The 16748-nt window shown below is 67.5% G+C and overlaps 1 protein-coding gene across 1 annotated transcript in view; it reads left to right on the top strand.

Moving 5' to 3' along the window:
- The window catches only part of PLXNB3 (plexin B3), a 33515-nt gene that overhangs the window by 7302 nt on the left and 9465 nt on the right, over positions 1–16748 (top strand). Inside the window, 21 exon segments of the mRNA XM_054014938.1 lie at positions 110–235; positions 546–646; positions 918–1050; positions 1346–1502; positions 1889–1997; positions 2987–3098; positions 3399–3527; positions 3705–3782; positions 3784–3913; positions 4438–4610; positions 5255–5403; positions 6242–6347; positions 6781–6911; positions 6998–7174; positions 7333–7525; positions 7664–7903; positions 8198–8359; positions 8674–8822; positions 9351–9451; positions 14321–14538; positions 16113–16291. Coding sequence (XP_053870913.1) covers positions 110–235; positions 546–646; positions 918–1050; positions 1346–1502; positions 1889–1997; positions 2987–3098; positions 3399–3527; positions 3705–3782; positions 3784–3913; positions 4438–4610; positions 5255–5403; positions 6242–6347; positions 6781–6911; positions 6998–7174; positions 7333–7525; positions 7664–7903; positions 8198–8359; positions 8674–8822; positions 9351–9451; positions 14321–14538; positions 16113–16291 — 3053 coding nt within the window.

The following is a 16748-nucleotide window of genomic DNA, read 5'->3' as shown; positions in this document are numbered from 1 at the left end:
CTCCACCCCAGAGCTGGTTGCATCTCAGCAGGGCCCTGTGTGGGCTGAGGCTGCTGGAGAGGGGGCTGCCCCTGTCTCGTGCCTAACCCCCTCCCCATCCCCCATGCAGGTGTATCTGAACTCCTCCATGGGGCAGGTGTACAGCTCCGTGCGCCTCGGCCAGCGCTCCCCGGTCAGCCCCGATCTCCTCCTGGATGGCAGCGGGACCCACCTCTACGCCATGACGGAGTCCCAGGTGCCCCCCGAGCCCTCCCTGGTCTAGGGCAGAGGCAGCTGCGTTTTGGGGGGCCAGGCATGCGGGGGCCAGGGTGCTCCACCCCAGAGGCAGCCGCATCTTGGGGAGGTCGGGGGGGTCTGGATGGGAGGGGCCAGGCTGCTCTATCCCAGAGGTGGCTGCGTCTTGGGGAGGGGGCCAGTCTGCTCCACCCCAGAGGTGACTGCGTCTTGGGGGGGCCAGGGGGCGGGGCCAGGCTGGTGGCTGCGTCTCGGGGGGGCTGGGTCTCTGTCCCTGTCCTCACTCTCTGCCCCCCCCCCCCGGCACCCAGGTCACCAAGGTCCCGGTCTCCGAGTGCCCCCGCTTCCAGGACTGCGCCGGTTGCCTCCGCGCCCGGGACCCTTTCTGCGGCTGGTGCATCCTGCAGGGCCGGTGAGTCTCGTTTACGTGGGACCTACACAAACCCCAAGCGCCAATTGCTTAGTGGGGGGAGGGTCAATGAGGTGCACGAAAAGGGAAACGAGGTGCTGTTGTTTATGTAGGACCTACATAAAAACAGCCAGCCCGGGTGGGGAGGCGGGGCTATGAGGGCAGTGGGTGGGGCTCCCGGGCTATCAGCCTGTGTTGAAAGGTGATGGACGCACCCGCCCGGCCAATCGGCTGCTCCCCCTGCTGTCCCCTCACCCTATTGGCCGGTCGGCAGGTGCACCCGCAAGCTGGAGTGCGAGCGCTTTGAGGCAGCCGACCAATGGCTGTGGAGCTACGGGGCCAGCAGCCAATGCCTGCGCGTCGAGACGGTGATGCCGGCCAATCAGAGCCACGAGGAACAGACAGACGTGAGCGGCTGGGGGAGGAGCCTGCAGGAGGGGGCGGGATCAAGGGGCTGGGAGAGGTGGGGGTTGGAGGGGTGGGGTCAGGTCATGGGCGGGGCTGGGTGTGGGTGGGGCCGGGAGTTGGGGTGGAAGGGTGTAATGGGCGGGGCTGGGAGTTATGGGCGGAGCTAGAGTTCTGGGTGGGGCTGAGATGGGCGGAGCTAGAGTTCTGGGTGGGGCTGGGAGGTTTGGGGGAGGAGCGTTTTGGGAGGCTCACCCCCTTGGATCCGTGACACCCTTCCATGTCTCCCTCCCCCAGGTCTCGCTGTGGGTGCCCCGGCTGCCCCCCCTGGCTGAGGGCGAGAGCTATCACTGCGCCTTTGGGGAGCAGGACAGCCCCGCCCTGCTGCAGGACGCCTGGGTCCGCTGCCGCTCGCCCCCCAGCCCCCAGGTGCCGCCCAGCCAGGAGGGCAAAGGTCAGCATGGAGTGGGACTGTGGATGGGGCAGAGATAGAGGAAGGGTCTGGTCCTCCCTCCATCACCCAGCACGCACTGGGATTGGGAATGGAACAAAGGATTCTGGGTAGGGGAGAGACGCCAATGTGGGAGGGAGAGCCGCTCTTTGCAGAGGATTCTGGGTAGGGGCAGGATGCCAATGGGGGAGGGAGAGCCGCTCTTTGCAGAGGATTCTGGGTAGGGGCAGGATGCCAATGGGGGAGGGAGAGCCGCTCTTTGCAGAGGATTCTGGGTAGGGGCAGGATGCCAATGGGGGAGGGAGAGCTGCTCTTTGCAGAGGATTCTGGGTAGGGTGAGAGGCAGATGGGGTGGAGGATGGGCATTAAGGCTCATGCCCCGCCCCCAGATCACGTGACCGTGGCGCTGTCCCTGATGTTCGAGGACGTGGTGGTGGCGGCGACGGAGTTCGTCTTCTACGACTGCAGCGCGGTCACACGGCTGGCGCGGCCCTCCCCGTGAGCCGGCCGCGGGAGTGAGGGGCACCGGCGTGGCTAGGGGGGGAGCCCTGGGCTAGCAGGGGCTGCGGGTCGGGAGTGAGGGGCACCGGCAGGGGTGGTGGGGGGCAGGGCTGGCAGGGGCTGCAGGTCGGGAGTGAGGGACACCGGCAGGGGTGGTGGGGGGCAGGGCTAGCAGGGGCTGCGGGTCGGGAGTGAGGGACACCGGCGGGGTGGTGGGGGGCAGGGCTAGCAGGGGGCTGTGGGTCGGAAGTGGGGGCACCGGCAGAGCTGGTGGGGTGCAGGGCTGGGATAGCAGGGGCTGCGGGTCGGGAGTGAGGGGCACCGGCAGGGCTGGGGGGGGCAGGGCTGGGCTAGCAGGGGCTGCGGGTCGGGAGTGAGGGGAACCGGCAGAGCTGGTGGGAGCAGGGCTGGGCTAGCAGGGGCTGCAGGGTCGGGAGTGAGGGGCGCCGGCAGGGGTGGTGGGGGGCAGGGCTGGCAGGGGCTGCGGGTCGGGAGTGAGGGGCACCAGCAGAGCTGGGGGGGCAGGGCTGGGCTGGCAGGGGGCTGCAGGGTCGGGAATGAGGGGCGCCGGCAGGGGTGGTGGGGGGCAGGGTTGGCAGGGGCTGTGGGTCGGGAGTGAGGGGCGCCGGCAGAGCTGGGGGGGCAGGGCTGGGCTGGCAGGGGGCTGCGGGTTGGGAGTGAGGGGCACCGGCAGAGCTGGTGGGAGCAGGGCTGGGCTAGCAGGGGCTGCAAGTCGGGAGTGAGGGGCACCGGCAGGGGTGGTGGGGGCAGGGCTGGCAGGGGCTGTGGGTCGGGAGTGGGGGGCACCGGCAGAGCTGGTGGGAGCAGGGCTGGGCTAGCAGGGGCTGCAGGGTCGGGAGTGAGGGGCGCCGGCAGGGGTGGTGGGGGGCAGGGCTGGCAGGGGCTGTGGGTCGGGAGTGGGGGCGCCGGCAGCGCTAGGGGGGTCCTGGCCCTATGCTGACCCCGGTTCGTCCCCCTGCCCCCAGGTGTGGTGGGTGCGTGAGCAGCCCCTGGCCCTGTCACTGGTGCCCGAGGAGTCACAGCTGCGTCCCGGGCGCGTCCTGCCCCCACGGCGAAGGGATCATCTACAACCAGAACGTGAGGGACTCGCCCCTGGGACGGGGTAGAGGGCCATGGCATATCGGGGGTGGGGTGGGGGATGGGGAAGGGGACCCAGGCATCCAGGACAGCATCTCGTGGGGAGGGGGCGTCGGGGAAGAGGACCCAGGCATCCTGGATGGCATCTCGGGGGTGGGGTGGGGGATGGGGAAGGGCACCCAGGTGTCCGGGATGGCATGTCAGGGTTGGGGGATGGGGAAGGGGACCCAGGCGTCCGGGACGGCCCCACCCGCACTTCCCTCCAGCTTGCTCCCCCAGTCTAACCCCCTCTGCCCGCAGGTCCGGGAGTGGGGCCCCTGGGGCCCGGAGGCCTGCCCCAGCCTGGGGGGCATCGAGGGGTCCCCCCTGGTGCCCGTGGGGGTGGCCGTGCCCCTGAGCCTGGTGGCCCACAACCTGCAGCTTCTGGGGGTGAGTGGGGGGCACTGGGGGGCAGGAGGATGTTGGGGTGGGGCAGTGGGTGGAGTCAGGGGGGCAGGCTGGGCTCACTCTCTCCCCCACCCCAACAGGCCCCGTTGCCATGGTTACACAGGGCTGTTGGGGGGGGGGGGTCAGGCCTGGTCTCACTCTCCACCCCCTCCCCCGTAGGACCCGTTGCCACGGTTGCGCTGCGTGGTGGAGGTGGGGGGGGCACCCATGTCGGTGGAGGCGTCGCTGGACGAGGAGGGGGGGGGCCCAGCGGGTCCGGTGCCGCCCCCACATATACAGCTACCTCCTGCCCCCCCCCCAGCTCCCAGCCCCCCTCTACATCTCCGCAGGGGGCGCGGGGCGCCTGGACAACCGGGGGGACCTGCAGGGTGAGTGACCAGGCGCTGCGAGCTTCCCCGTGGCAGTGCCCTGGGGGCGGGGCGGGGGCGCTGCGAGCTTCCCTGTTGCAGTGCCCTTGGGGGGGGCAGGGCGGGGGCACTGCGAGCTTCCCCGTGGCAGTGCCCTGGGAGCGGGCGCTGCGAGCTTCCCCACAGCTATGCACTGGGGGGCGGGGGGCGGACACTACAAGCTTCCCCGCGCAGTGCCCTGGGAGCGGGCGCTGAGAGCTTCTCTGCGGCAGTGCCCTGGGGGGCGGGGCGGGGACACTGCAAGCTTCCCCGTGCAGTGCCCTGGGAGCAGGCGCTGAGAGCTTCCCCGCGGCAGTGCCCTGGGGGGTGGGGTGGGAGTGCTGCGAGCTTCCCCGCGGCAGTGCCCTGGGGGGCGGGGTGGGGGCGCTGCGAGCTTCCCCGTGGCAGTGCCCTGCGGGGCAGGGAGGGGGCGCAGTGAGCTTCGGGGTGGGGAGGGGGCTGGGGCTGGGACACTGCTGATCTCCTTTTCGCCCCCCCCCCCCCAGTGACCCTCTACAACTGCTCCGTGGGGCGGACCGACTGCAGCCACTGCCTGGCAGCCCCGCCGGAGCTGGGCTGTGTCTGGTGCCCGGCCGGGGGGGGTCCCGGCTGCCGCTTCCGGAACCTCTGCCCCCCCGGCGCCGCCGAGCCCCTCTGCCCCACCCCCATCATCCAGGCGGTGAGACTGGGACGAGGGGGGGGATATTGGGCTGGCGGGACAGTGGGTCTGATGGGGGCCCGGAGGTAATGCCGGGCTGGGGCACAGGGGGGCACGGACACTGGCCTGTGGCCATGCGGGCGGGGGGAGAAGTTGGACTGGGGGGTGAGGGCAGGGGGCGGGCGGGGGGGAGCAGTTGGGCTGTGGGGCGAGAGCAGGGGGATGCGGGTGGAGGGAGAAGTTGGACTGGGGGGTGAGGGCAAGGGGGCGGGCAGGGGGAGCAGTTGGGCTGTGGGGCGAGAGCAGGGGGGCGGGTGGGGGGAGAAGTTGGACTGGGGGGTGCCGGGCTGGGGGCAGGCGGGGGGGAGCAGTTGGGCTGTGGGGTGAGAACAGGGGGACAGGCGGGGGGAGAAGTTGGGCTGGGGGGTGCCGGGCTGGGGGCGGGCGGGGGGGAGTAGTTGGGCTGTGGGGTGAGAACAGGGGGGCGGGCGGGGGGAGAAGTTGGGCTGGGGGGTGCCGGGCTGGGGGCAGGCGGGGGGGAGCAGTTGGGCTGTGGGGTGAGAACAGGGGGGCAGGCGGGGGGAGAAGTTGGGCTGGGGGGTGCCGGGCTGGGGGTAACTTGGGCTGGGGGGTGCCGGGCTGGGGGTAACTTTGCCTCCCCCCAGATCCAGCCCCACAGCAGTCCCCTGGAAGGGGGCGTATCCCTCACCATCACGGGCTCCAACCTGGGCCGGCGCCTGGCAGACGTGGGGTCGGTGCGGGCGGCCGGCCGGCCCTGCACCCCCGACCCCGCCCTCTACCGCGTCTCCAGACGGTAAGGGGTGCCCCCGCCCCCACGCTGCGAGCTTCCCCCAGCAGTGCCCTCGACACCCTGCCCGCCCCCACGCCGCGAGCTTCCCCCAGCTCCACTTCCCGCCCCCGTGCTGTGAGCTTCCCCCAGCAGTGTCCCCGCCCCTGTGCTGCGAGCTTCCCCCAGCAGTGCCCCCAGCCCCCCAGAAGTGTGCATTTTGTGGCGGTCTATGGCCTGTTGGGCCGTCCAAGCCACAGAGGGTCCATCCTGGCCCGAGTAGCAGTTCCCCAAACCCTCCAGCCCGACACCCGGGCGCCGCGGACGCTGGCCCTCAGCTCCGTATGGCCCCCGGGAGGAATGCGCAGCCCGACACCCGGGCGCCGCGGACGCTGGCCCTCGGCTCCGTACGGCCCCAGGAGGAACGCGCGGCCCGACAGCCCATCTTGGTGTGCGCTCGCCCTGCGGGAGTCAGCGCCGGGTAGGTGAGATCCGCGCTCTTGAAAGAAGCAACCGCCCCCTGCCCGGCACTGACACCGGCCTGGGGCGGCCAGGGGACTTTTGGCAGTACCAGTCTCCTAATTGGGCACATGGCAATGTCACCGCAGCTGAACAGGACGATGATGTTCAGCAGATTACGAGTTTGCAAATGATACGTCACAAGGCAAACACTACACAACACGTGTTGTCACCATGTAAAAGTGGGGAACATGGCGCGCAGGGTGTCACATCGGGGTACGGGGTATCAGGCTTCCCTCCAACAGTATTCCCCGGCACGGCGAGCTTCTCCACAGCAGTGCCCCCAGCTGGTTTTGTCCCAGCGCTGCGAGCTTCCCCACAGCAGTGCCCCTTCTCCCCCCCACAGGATCGTGTGCCGGGTCTCTCTAGGGCAGAGGGGCGTCTCTGGCCCCGTTGAGGTCACCGTGGGGAACCGGCCCCCCGGCATCTCTGCCGACCACTTCACCTACCAGGTCAGCGCGGGCTGGGACCGGGGGCGCTGGGGGTGCTGGACTCATGATGTGAGGGGTGGGCAGACATGGGGGGGGGCAGGAACCCTCTCTCTGTGGCTGCTGCGAACTTCCCCTAGCAGTGTCCCCAACCAGGCTTATTCCAGCGCTGCGAGCTTCCCCCTAGCAGTGCCCCACCTGGGTCTGTCCCAGCACTGCAAGCTTCCCCCCAGCACTGCCCCAGCTCAGTCTGTCCCAGCACTGTGAGCTTCCCCCCAGCAGTGCCCCACCTCGGTCTGTCCCAGCACTGTGAGCTTCCCCCCAGCAGTGCCCCAGCTCGGTCTGTCCCAGCACTGTGAGCTTCCCCCCAGCAGTGTCCCAGCTGGTCTGTCCCAGTGCTGCAAGCTTCCCCCCAGCAGTGCCCTTTCTCCTGTAACGGGTTCCCTCCACCCGCCAGGACCCCACCCTGCGGGAGCTGCACCCCAGGATGGGCCCCATGGCAGGGGGCACCCGACTGACCATCCTAGGGGAGGAGCTGCTGACGGGCGACCAGATCGCAGCCTTCGTGGGAGAGCTCCCCTGTACCATGTGAGCCCCCCCACCTCCCGGCTCGCCCCCCTCTCCCCAATAGTTCTGCCCCCCATGGCTAACCCCTCTCTGTCCCCCCCACTCAGAGTGGCCCCCGTGGAGCCCACGGCCATTGTGTGCATGACCAGCCCCAGCCCGGAGCCGCGGGAGGCATCCGTGCGGGTGCTGTACGGACAGACAGAGCGCCGCCTGCAGGGGGGCACCTTCACCTACACCCCGAACCCCAACATCACCGGGGCGGAGCCGGCCACCAGCTTCCGGGGGTAAGCGACGCGGGGGGGGCGGGCTGCGAGCTTCCCCCAGCAGCGCTCCCAAGCGGGGGTCACCCCCAGTGCTGCGAACTTCCCCCCAGCAGTGCCCTCAGCTGACGAGTAGATTCCAGCCCTTTCCCCCTGACTCACCCGGACTCCTGGGTTCGCAGGGGCGGTCGGATCATCCGCGTGGAAGGCACCCACCTGGACGTGGTGCAGCAGCCGCTCATCAAGGCCCTGCTGGTGCCGGGGGGGCCGAATGGCAGCAGGGGGAGCAGGAGGAAGAAGAGGGGGTGCTGGGGGCCGCCCCGGGCCCTGCCGACCCCCCCACGCCCCTGCTCCATGGTGGGGGACCTGCTGGAGGTGAGCCGGGGAGCGGGAGTGGGGGCTGGGGTATAGGGGGGCAGGGGGTATCTGTGACTGGCCTGGCGGGTTGGGGCCTGGGAGAGGGCTGCTGGCTGCGCCCCCATGGCTCTGACCCGCTGCGCCCCCCCCCCCCAGTGCTGGGAGCCCTGCTGCCCCAACTCCTCGGCACTAATGCTGTGCCCTACGCCGGCCGTGCCCCCCGGCGCACCCCTGCGGGACCTGCTCTTCGTGCTGGACGGGGTACGGCTCAGCTTCGCGGTGGCCAGCGGGGGGCAGCACTTTGCCTATACGCCCGACCCCCAGCTGCGCTGGCTGGGCCGCGGGGCCCCTGGCGCCCCCTACAGCCTCAAGCCGGGGAATGTGCTGCACGTGGAGGTGAGGGGGGAGGAGGGCTCCAGGGTGGGGGTGGGGCTGCGGGATGGGGGTTGGGGGAAGGGGTGAGGCTGCAGGGGAGGGATTGCGGGGCGCGGGGAGGATGCAGGGAAGGAGGGGAGGGGCCGGGGGAGGGGAGTTAGCGGGGGGATGCCCGGGGAGTGGGCTAGGGAAAGGGGTGGGGATGGAAGGGTGGGGCCGGGGGAGGGGAGTTAGTGGGGGGATGCCTGGGGGGAGGGCTGGAGGGCGGGGCCAGGGGAGGGGACCCCCCAGCTCTGTGTCTGTCTGTCCCTGCAGGGGGATGGGCTGACCCTGGGGATCTCCAAGGAGGAGGTGCTGGTGTGGGTGGGGGAGGGGCTCTGCACCGTCAAGACCCTGACCCGCACCCATCTGTACTGCGAGCCCCCTCTGCGCCCCCCCCGGCCCCTCAACGCCTCCGCCGGCCTGCCCGAGTTCATCGTGAGTGCGGGGCAGATTGGGGGGGCCTGGGCCCTTTCTCGGGTGGGGGGAGAGGCTGCAAGGGAAGTGGAGGGAGGGGGGAGGTTTGGGGGGGCCTGGGCCCTTTCTCAGGTGTGGGGAGGGGCTGCAAGGGAAGTGGAGGGAGGGGGAGGTTTGGGGGGGCCTTGGCCCCTTTCTCGGGGGGGGAGGGGCAGGAGTTGGGGGGAAGGTGGGGCCCTGGTCCTCTCCCCCCCAGGTGGAGATGGGTGGTGTGGGGGAGGGGCTCTCTCTGCTCCCTGACACCCCCGTGTGTGTCCTCCCCCTGCCCTCCCCAGGTGCAGATGGGGAACCTGCGTCTGGAGCTGGGCCGGGTTCACTATGACACGGAGCCGACCACCCGCTTTCCCCCCGAGGCGCAGGTTGGGCTGGGGGTGGGGGCGGCACTGCTGGCCTTCATCGTGCTGCTCCTCATCCTCATGTACAGGTGTGTGGGTGAATAACAGCCTACTGCCGCTGCCGGGGGGTGGGGTGAAACAACCTACTGCCGCTGCTGGCGGGGGTGGGGTAACAGCCTACTGCCACAGCTGGGTGAGGGGGGGAAACAGCCTACTGCCGCTGCCAGGGGGTGGGGGGTAACAGCCTACTGTCGCTGCTGGGTGAGGGGGGAAAACAGCCTACTGCTTCTGGGTAGGAGGAAGGGGGTAACAGTCTATTGCTGCTGCTGGGGAATGGGGAGGGGGCAGGAAAATCAGCTTTTGGGGGGGTTCTTTCCACTCTGCCTTCCCCCCACCATGGGCAAAGCGTTGTGTCCCACGCCTAACCCATCAGAAGATAACCTACTAGTGCTGCTGGGGGAGGAGCATTCAGCAATTGGGGGGGGTTCCTTTCACCGTGCTCCCCCACACTGGGTGAGGTACCCCCTCCCCGTATCCCTGTAGCACAGATACCCCTCCCCCAGCGTCCGAGGATAACACCCTACTGCTCCTGCCGCCGGCTAACGGCGCCCCCACAGGCGGAAGAGCGAGCAGGCCCTGCGGGATTACAAGAAGGTTCTGGTGCAGCTGGAGACCCTGGAGGTCAGCGTGGGGGACCAGTGCCGGAAGGAGTTCACCGGTACGGGGCGGGGGGCACTAGGGGAGAGGCGGCGGGATATGGGGGGGAAGAGGCCGTGAGGGAGAAATAGTCCCTGAGGAGTTGAAGGATATTCGGACTGGGGGTGGTGAAGGGATATCTGGGGAGGGGTGTCTTGGGGGGAGCAAACGGGGCACAGGGAGATTGGGGGGGAATAGTACCTGGGCAGGGGGGCAGAAGGTGGTGCAGGAATATCTGGGAGGGGAAATAGTCCTGAAAGAAGTTGACAGGAGGTGGGGGGTCAGTGGGGGAGTGCAGGGATATCGGGGGGAAGAGTCCCTGAGGGAAGTTGAAGGGGGTTGGCGGGGGCGGAGGGATATCGGGGGGAAGAGTCCCTGAGGGAAGTTGAAGGGGGTTGGCGGGGGCGGAGGGATATCGGGGGGAAGAGTCCCTGAGGGAAGTTGAAGGGGGTTGACGGGGGCGGAGGGATATCGGGGGAAAGAGTCCCTGAGGGAAGTTGATGGGGGTTGACGGGAGCGGAGGGATATCGGGGGAAAGAGTCCCTGAGGGAAGTTGATGGGGGTTGACGGGAGCGGAGGGATATCGGGGGGAAGAGTCCCTGAGGGAAGTTGAAGGGGGTTGACGGGAGTGGAGGGATATCGGGGGAAAGAGTCCCTGAGGGAAGTTGATGGGGGTTGACGGGAGCGGAGGGATATCGGGGGGAAGAGTCCCTGAGGGAAGTTGAAGGGGGTTGGCGGGGGCGGAGGGATATCGGGGGGAAGAGTCCCTGAGTGAAGTTGAAGGGGGTTGACGGGAGCAGAGGGATATCGGGGGAAAGAGTCCCTGAGGGAAGTTGAAGGGGGTTGACGGGAGCGGAGGGATATCGGGGGGGAAGAGTCCCTGAGGGAAGTTGAAGGGGGTTGACGGGAGCGGAGGGATATCGGGGGAAAGAGTCCCTGAGGGAAGTTGATGGGGGTTGACGGGAGCGGAGGGATATCGGGGGGAAGAGTCCCTGAGGGAAGTTGAAGGGGGTTGGCGGGGTTGAGGGATATCGGGGGGAAGAGTCCCTGAGGGAAGTTGAAGGGGGTTGACGGGAGCGGAGGGATATCGGGGGAAAGAGTCCCTGAGGGAAGTTGATGGGGGTTGACGGGAGCGAAGGGATATCGGGGGGAAGAGTCCCTGAGGGAAGTTGACGGGGGCGGAGGGATATCGGGGTAAGCGTCCCTGAGGGAAGTTGAAGGGGGTTGGCGGGAGCGGAGGGATATCGGGGGGAAGAGTCCCTGAGGGAAGTTGAAGGGCGTTGGCGGGAGCGGAGGGATATCGGGGGGAAGAGTCTCTGAGGGAAATTGAAGGGGGTTGACGGGAGCGGAGGGATATCGGGGGGAAGAGTCCCTGAGGGAAGTTGAAGGGGGTTGACGGGAGCGGAGGGATATCGGGGGGAAGAGTCCCTGAGGGAAGTTGAAGGGGGTTGACGGGACGGGAGGGATATCGGGGGGAAGAGTCCCTGAGGGAAGTTGAAGGGGGTTGGCGGGGGCGGAGGGATATCGGGGGGAAAAGTCCCTGCGGGAAGTTGAAGGGCGTTGGCGGGAGCGAAGGGATATCGGGGGGAAGAGTCCCTGAGGGAAGTTGAAGGGGGTTGGCGGGGGCGGAGGGATATCGGGGGGAAGAGTCCCTGAGGGAAGTTGAAGGGGGTTGACGGGAGCGGAGGGATATCGGGGGGAAGAGTCCCTGACGGAAGTTGAAGGGGGTTGGCGGGGGCGGAGGGATATCGGGGGGAAGAGTCCCTGAGGGAAGTTGAAGGGGGGTTGACGGGAGCGGAGGGATATCGGGGGGAAGAGTCCCTGAGGGAAGTTGAAGGGGGTTGACGGGACGGGAGGGATATCGGGGGGAAGAGTCCCTGAGGGAAGTTGAAGGGGGTTGGCGGGGGCGGAGGGATATCGTGGGGAAGAGTCCCTGAGGGAAGTTGAAGGGGGTTGGCGGGGGCGGAGGGATATCGGGGGGAAGAGTCCCTGAGGGAAGTTGAAGGGGGTTGGCGGGGGCGGAGGGATATCGGGGGGAAGAGTCCCTGAGGGAAGTTGAAGGGGGTTGACGGGAGCGGAGGGATATCGGGGAGAAGAGTCCCTGAGGGAAGTTGAAGGGGGTTGACGGGAGCGGAGGGATATCGGGGGGAAGAGTCCCTGAGGGAAGTTGAAGGGGGTTGACGGGAGCGGAGGTATATCGGGGGGAAGAGTCCCTGAGGGAAGTTGAAGGGGGTTGGCGGGGGCGGAGGGATATCGGGGGGAAGAGTCTCTGAGGGAAGTTGAAGGGGGTTGACGGGAGCGGAGGGATATCGTGGGGAAGAGTCCCTGAGGGAAGTTGAAGGGCGTTGGCGGGGGCGGAGGGATATCGGGGGGGAAGAGTCCCTGAGGGAAGTTGAAGGGGGTTGACGGGAGCGGAGGGATATCGGGGGAAAGAGTCCCTGAGGGAAGTTGATGGGGGTTGACGGGAGCGGAGGGATATCGTGGGGAAGAGTCCCTGAGGGAAGTTGAAGGGCGTTGGCGGGGGCGGAGGGATATCGGGGGGGAAGAGTCCCTGAGGGAAGTTGAAGGGGGTTGACGGGAGCGGAGGGATATCGGGGGAAAGAGTCCCTGAGGGAAGTTGATGGGGGTTGACGGGAGCGGAGGGATATCGGGGGGAAGAGTCCCTGAGGGAAGTTGAAGGGCGTTGGCAGGGGCGGAGGGATATCGGGGGGAAGAGTCCCTGAGGGAAGTTGAAGGGGGTTGGCGGGGTTGAGGGATATCGGGGGGAAGAGTCCCTGAGGGAAGTTGAAGGTGGTTGACGGGAGCGGAGGGATATCGGGGGGAAGAGTCCCTGAGGGAAGTTGAAGGGGGTTGACGGGAGCGGAGGGATATCGGGGGAAAGAGTCCCTGAGGGAAGTTGAAGGGGGTTGACGGGAGCGGAGGGATATCGGGGGAAAGAGTCCCTGAGGGAAGTTGAAGGGGGTTGACGGGGGCGGAGGGATATCGGGGGGAAGAGTCCCTGAGGGAAGTTGAAGGGGGTTGACGGGGGCGGAGGGATATCGGGGGGAAGAGTCCCTGAGGGAAGTTGAAGGGGGTTGGCGGGGGCGGAGGGATATCGGGGGAAAGAGTCCCTGAGGGAAGTTGATGGGGGTTGACGGGGGCGGAGGGATATTGGGGGGAAGAGTCCCTGAGGGAAATTGAAGGGGATTGACGGGAGCGGAGGGATATCGGGGGGAAGAGTCCCTGAGGGAAGTTGAAGGGGGTTGACGGGAGCGGAGGGATATCGGGGGAAAGAGTCCCTGAGAGAAGTTGATGGGGGTTGACGGGAGCGGAGGGATATCGGGGGGGAAGAGTCCCTGAGGGAAGTTGAAGGGGGTTGACGGGAGCGGAGGGATATCGGGGGGAAGAGTCCCTGAGGGAAGTTGAAGGGGGTTGACGGGAGCGGAGGGATATCGGGGGGAAGAGTCCCTGAGGGAAGTTGAAGGGGGTTGACGGGAGCGGAGGGATATCGGGGGGAAGAGTCCCTGAGGGAAGTTGAAGGGGGTTGGCGGGGTTGAGGGATATCGGGGGGAAGAGTCCCTGAGGGAAGTTGAAGGGGGTTGACGGGAGCGGAGGGATATCGGGGAGAAGAGTCCCTGAGGGAAGTTGAAGGGGGTTGACGGGAGCGGAGGGATATCGGGGGAAAGAGTCCCTGAGGGAAGTTGAAGGGGGTTGACGGGAGCGGAGGGATATCGGGGGGGAAGAGTCCCTGAGGGAAGTTGAAGGGGATTGACGGGAGCGGAGGGATATCGGGGGGAAGAGTCCCTGAGGGAAGTTGAAGGGGGTTGACGGGAGCGGAGGGATATCGGGGGGAAGAGTCCCTGAGGGAAGTTGAAGGGTGTTGGCGGGGGCGGAGGGATATCGGGGGGAAGAGTCCCTGAGGGAAGTTGAAGGGGGTTGACGGGAGCGGAGGGATATCGGGGGGAAGAGTCCCTGAGGGAAGTTGAAGGGGGTTGGCGGGGTTGAGGGATATCGGGGGGAAGAGTCCCTGAGGGAAGTTGAAGGGGGTTGACGGGGGCGGAGGGTTATCGGGGGGGAAGAGTCCCTGAGGGAAGTTGAAGGGGGTTGGTGGGGGCGGAGGGATATCGGGGGGAAGAGTCCTTGAGGGAAGTTGAAGGGGGTTGACGGGAGCGGAGGGATATCGGGGGGAAGAGTCCCTGAGGGAAGTTGAAGGGGGTTGACGGGAGCGGAGGGTTATCGGGGGGGAAGAGTCCCTGAGGGAAGTTGAAGGGGGTTGACGGGAGCGGAGGGTTATTGGGGGGAAGAGTCCCTGAGGAAAGTTGAAGGGGGTTGGCGGGGGCGGAGAGATATCGGGGGAAAGAGTCCGTGAGGGAAGTTGATGGGGGTTGACGGGAGCGGAGGGTTATCCGGGGGAAGAGTCCCTGAGGGAAGTTGACAGGAGGTGGGGGGTCAGTGGGGAAGTGGAGGGATATCGGGGGAAAGAGTCCCTGAGGGAAGTTGAAGGGGGTTGATGAGGGCGGAGGGTTATCAGGGGGAAGAATCCCTGAGGGAAGTTGAAGGGCGTTGGCGGGAATGGAGGGATATGTGGGAGGGGAAATAGTCCTCAGGGAAGTAGGCAGGGGGTGAGGGTCGGTGGGGAAGTGGAGGGATATTGGGGGGAAGATTCCCTGTGGGAAGTTGATGCGGGGGGATTGGCAGGAGTGGAGGGATATTGGCAAGGGGAAATAGTCTCTGAGGGAAGTTGGCTGGATGGGTGGAAGGCTATCTGGGAGGGGAAGTAGTCCCCGGGGGACATGTGGGGGCCCGGGTGGAAGGATATCTGGGAGGGGAAATGGGGGGCCCGGGTGGAAGACTATCTGGGGGAGCGGTCAGTGGGGGCCATGAGGTGACCCCTCTCCTCGCCACTCCGCAGACCTGATGACGGAGATGACGGACCTGAGCGGGGAGCTGGAGGGCTCAGGGATCCCCTTCCTGGACTACGGCACCTACGCCCAGCGCGTTTTCTTCCCTGGCCAGGGGGGGGCGCCGGCACGACGGGGCTTCGAGCTGCCCGAGGGGCGCAGGGCCACTGTGGAGCAGGGCCTGGCCCAGCTCTCCAGCCTTCTCAACAGCAAGGCCTTCCTGCTGACGGTGAGAGCGGGGGTGGGGAGGCCGGGGGGGGGGACAGATAGTTTGGGGGGCTGGGGCGCTCTCCAGCCTGCTCAACAGCAAGGCCTGCCCATAGTGGTGAGAGTGGGGCCAGGGGGTTATGGGGGTATGTGGGGTGGGGATTATTGGGTTACAGAGGCGTTGGTGTATGGGGTGCAGGGGGCTCTGGGGGTCCTGGATACGGGAGTAGGGTGTATAGAGTCTATGGGCTACATGGAGCAGGGCTATGGAGGTCCAGGGTATGGAGGCAGGGGGCTATGGGGTACAGGGCTATGGGGATACAGGGGGCTGGGGGGTACAGGGAGTATGGGGGTGCAAGGGGCAGGGCTATGGGGGGACAGGTTATGGGAGCAGGGGGCTATGGGGTACAGGGAGTTCGAGAATAGAGGGATATTGGCATACAGGGTGCAGGGCTATGGGGGTACAGGGGCGATGGGGGTAAAAGGATTCTGTGGGTATGGAGGCAGGGGACTATGAAAGTACAGGGAGTACAGAGGTAGGGGGTTATTGGCATACAGGGGGCAGGAGGCTATGGGGTACCAGGAGTATGGGGGTACTGGGGGCAGGGGGCTATGGGGTACAGGTATTATGGGGGTACAGGGGCAGGGGACTATGGGGGTACAGGGAATATGGGGGATGGCAGGGGGCTATGGGGGTACAGGGATTATGGGGGACAGATGGGGTATGGGGGCGGGGGCTATGGGGGTACAGAGATTATGGGGGATAGGTAGGGTTACCATATTTTGTGCCTCCAAATGGAGGACACTCCATGGGGCCCCGCCCCTTCCCCAAAGTCTCTGCCCCCTCCCCTGCTTCCCACGAACATTTGATTCGCGGGAAGCCTGAAGCAGGTAAGGAGGGTGTGGGGGGAGGAGGTGTGGCCCAGGCTGGCCCCCCCGGCGTTTCCAGCCTGGGTCGGCTCGGGCCCTGGGGTGCCGGCCCCGGGCCCGAGCACCCCCGGCCCGCCGAGCACTGCCGGCCCCCAGGCCCCCGGCCAAGCACCCCCGGCCTGCCCAGCACCGCCGGCCCCCGGCGGCCCGGCGCACCCCCCCAGCAGCCCAGCACCGCTGGCCCCCGGCGGCCTGGCGCAACCCCCGGCGGCCCGGTGCACTGCCCGGCACCGCTGGCCCCCGGCAGCCCGGCGCACCGCCCGGCGGCCCGGCGCACCCCCCGGCCACCCGGCACCGCCGGCCCCGGGCCAGCCCCCGGCCCAGCGGCGCCAGATTTTCCCGGACATGTTCGGCTTTTTGGGATTTCCCCCCGGATGGGGATTTGAGTCCCAAAAAGCCGGACATGTCCGGGAAAATCCGGACGTATGGTAACTCTAGGATAGGGGCAGGGCTATGGAGGTACAGGGGTTAGGGAGTACAGGGGTAGATGGTTATTGGCATACCGGGGCAGGGCTATGGGGGTACAGGGGCTATGGGGAACAAGGGGCAGGGCTATGGGGTCCCGGCAGGTGGGGGGACGGCACAACGCTGCCCGGGGAGGGAGCGACGGGGCGCTTGGGGGGGGCACCACACCCCCCTGTGCTGACCCCCTTCTCGGCCCAACAGCTGATCCACACGCTGGAGGGGCAGGCGTCGTTCTCGCGGCAGGACCGGTGCCAGGCGGCCTCGCTGCTGGCGCTGGCGCTGCACGGGCGGCTGGAGTACCTGACCGACGTCATGCAGAGCTTGCTGGGCGAGCTGGCGCAGCGCCACATGGCCCGCAACCCGAAGCTCATGCTGCGCAGGTCAGCCCCTCGCCCCTGCCGGGGGGCATCCCCAGGGCCTGCTCAGCAAAGGGGGGCAGGGGGAGTGCCCCCGGCTAGCGGGGAAAATACCAGAGCCCCCCGATCACCCGGTGCACGGGCCTGGGAACGCGGCAATTCCCCGCTGATGGGAGAACCAGCCATGGTGTGACCCGCACCAGCCCAGAGAGTTGCTGACGGGACGGGGGGCACCCGAAGAACCCCTGGGGGGCGCCGGGTCCAGCCCGGCCCCTTCTCCTGACACCCTGGCATGGGAGGGAAACGGGTGTGGGGGGGAGTTGAGTCATTGCCATTGGAACTCGTCCGCCGGGGTCCAGGGGGAGGATTGAGCGGGAGGTAGATGGGGCTGCACTGGAGGAGGGGAATGGAGAGACGGGGGGTCAGGCACCCAGGGGAGGGGCAGGGAGGTGCCCGTGGGGTGAGCAGGGTCTGGGAGCAT

Source organism: Malaclemys terrapin, assembly GCF_027887155.1.
Source record: "Malaclemys terrapin pileata isolate rMalTer1 chromosome 20 unlocalized genomic scaffold, rMalTer1.hap1 SUPER_20_unloc_1, whole genome shotgun sequence".
NCBI classification, from domain to species: domain Eukaryota; kingdom Metazoa; phylum Chordata; order Testudines; family Emydidae; genus Malaclemys; species Malaclemys terrapin.
Note: the sequence above shows the minus strand (reverse complement) of the source record. Positions and strands in the feature narration are given on the sequence as shown.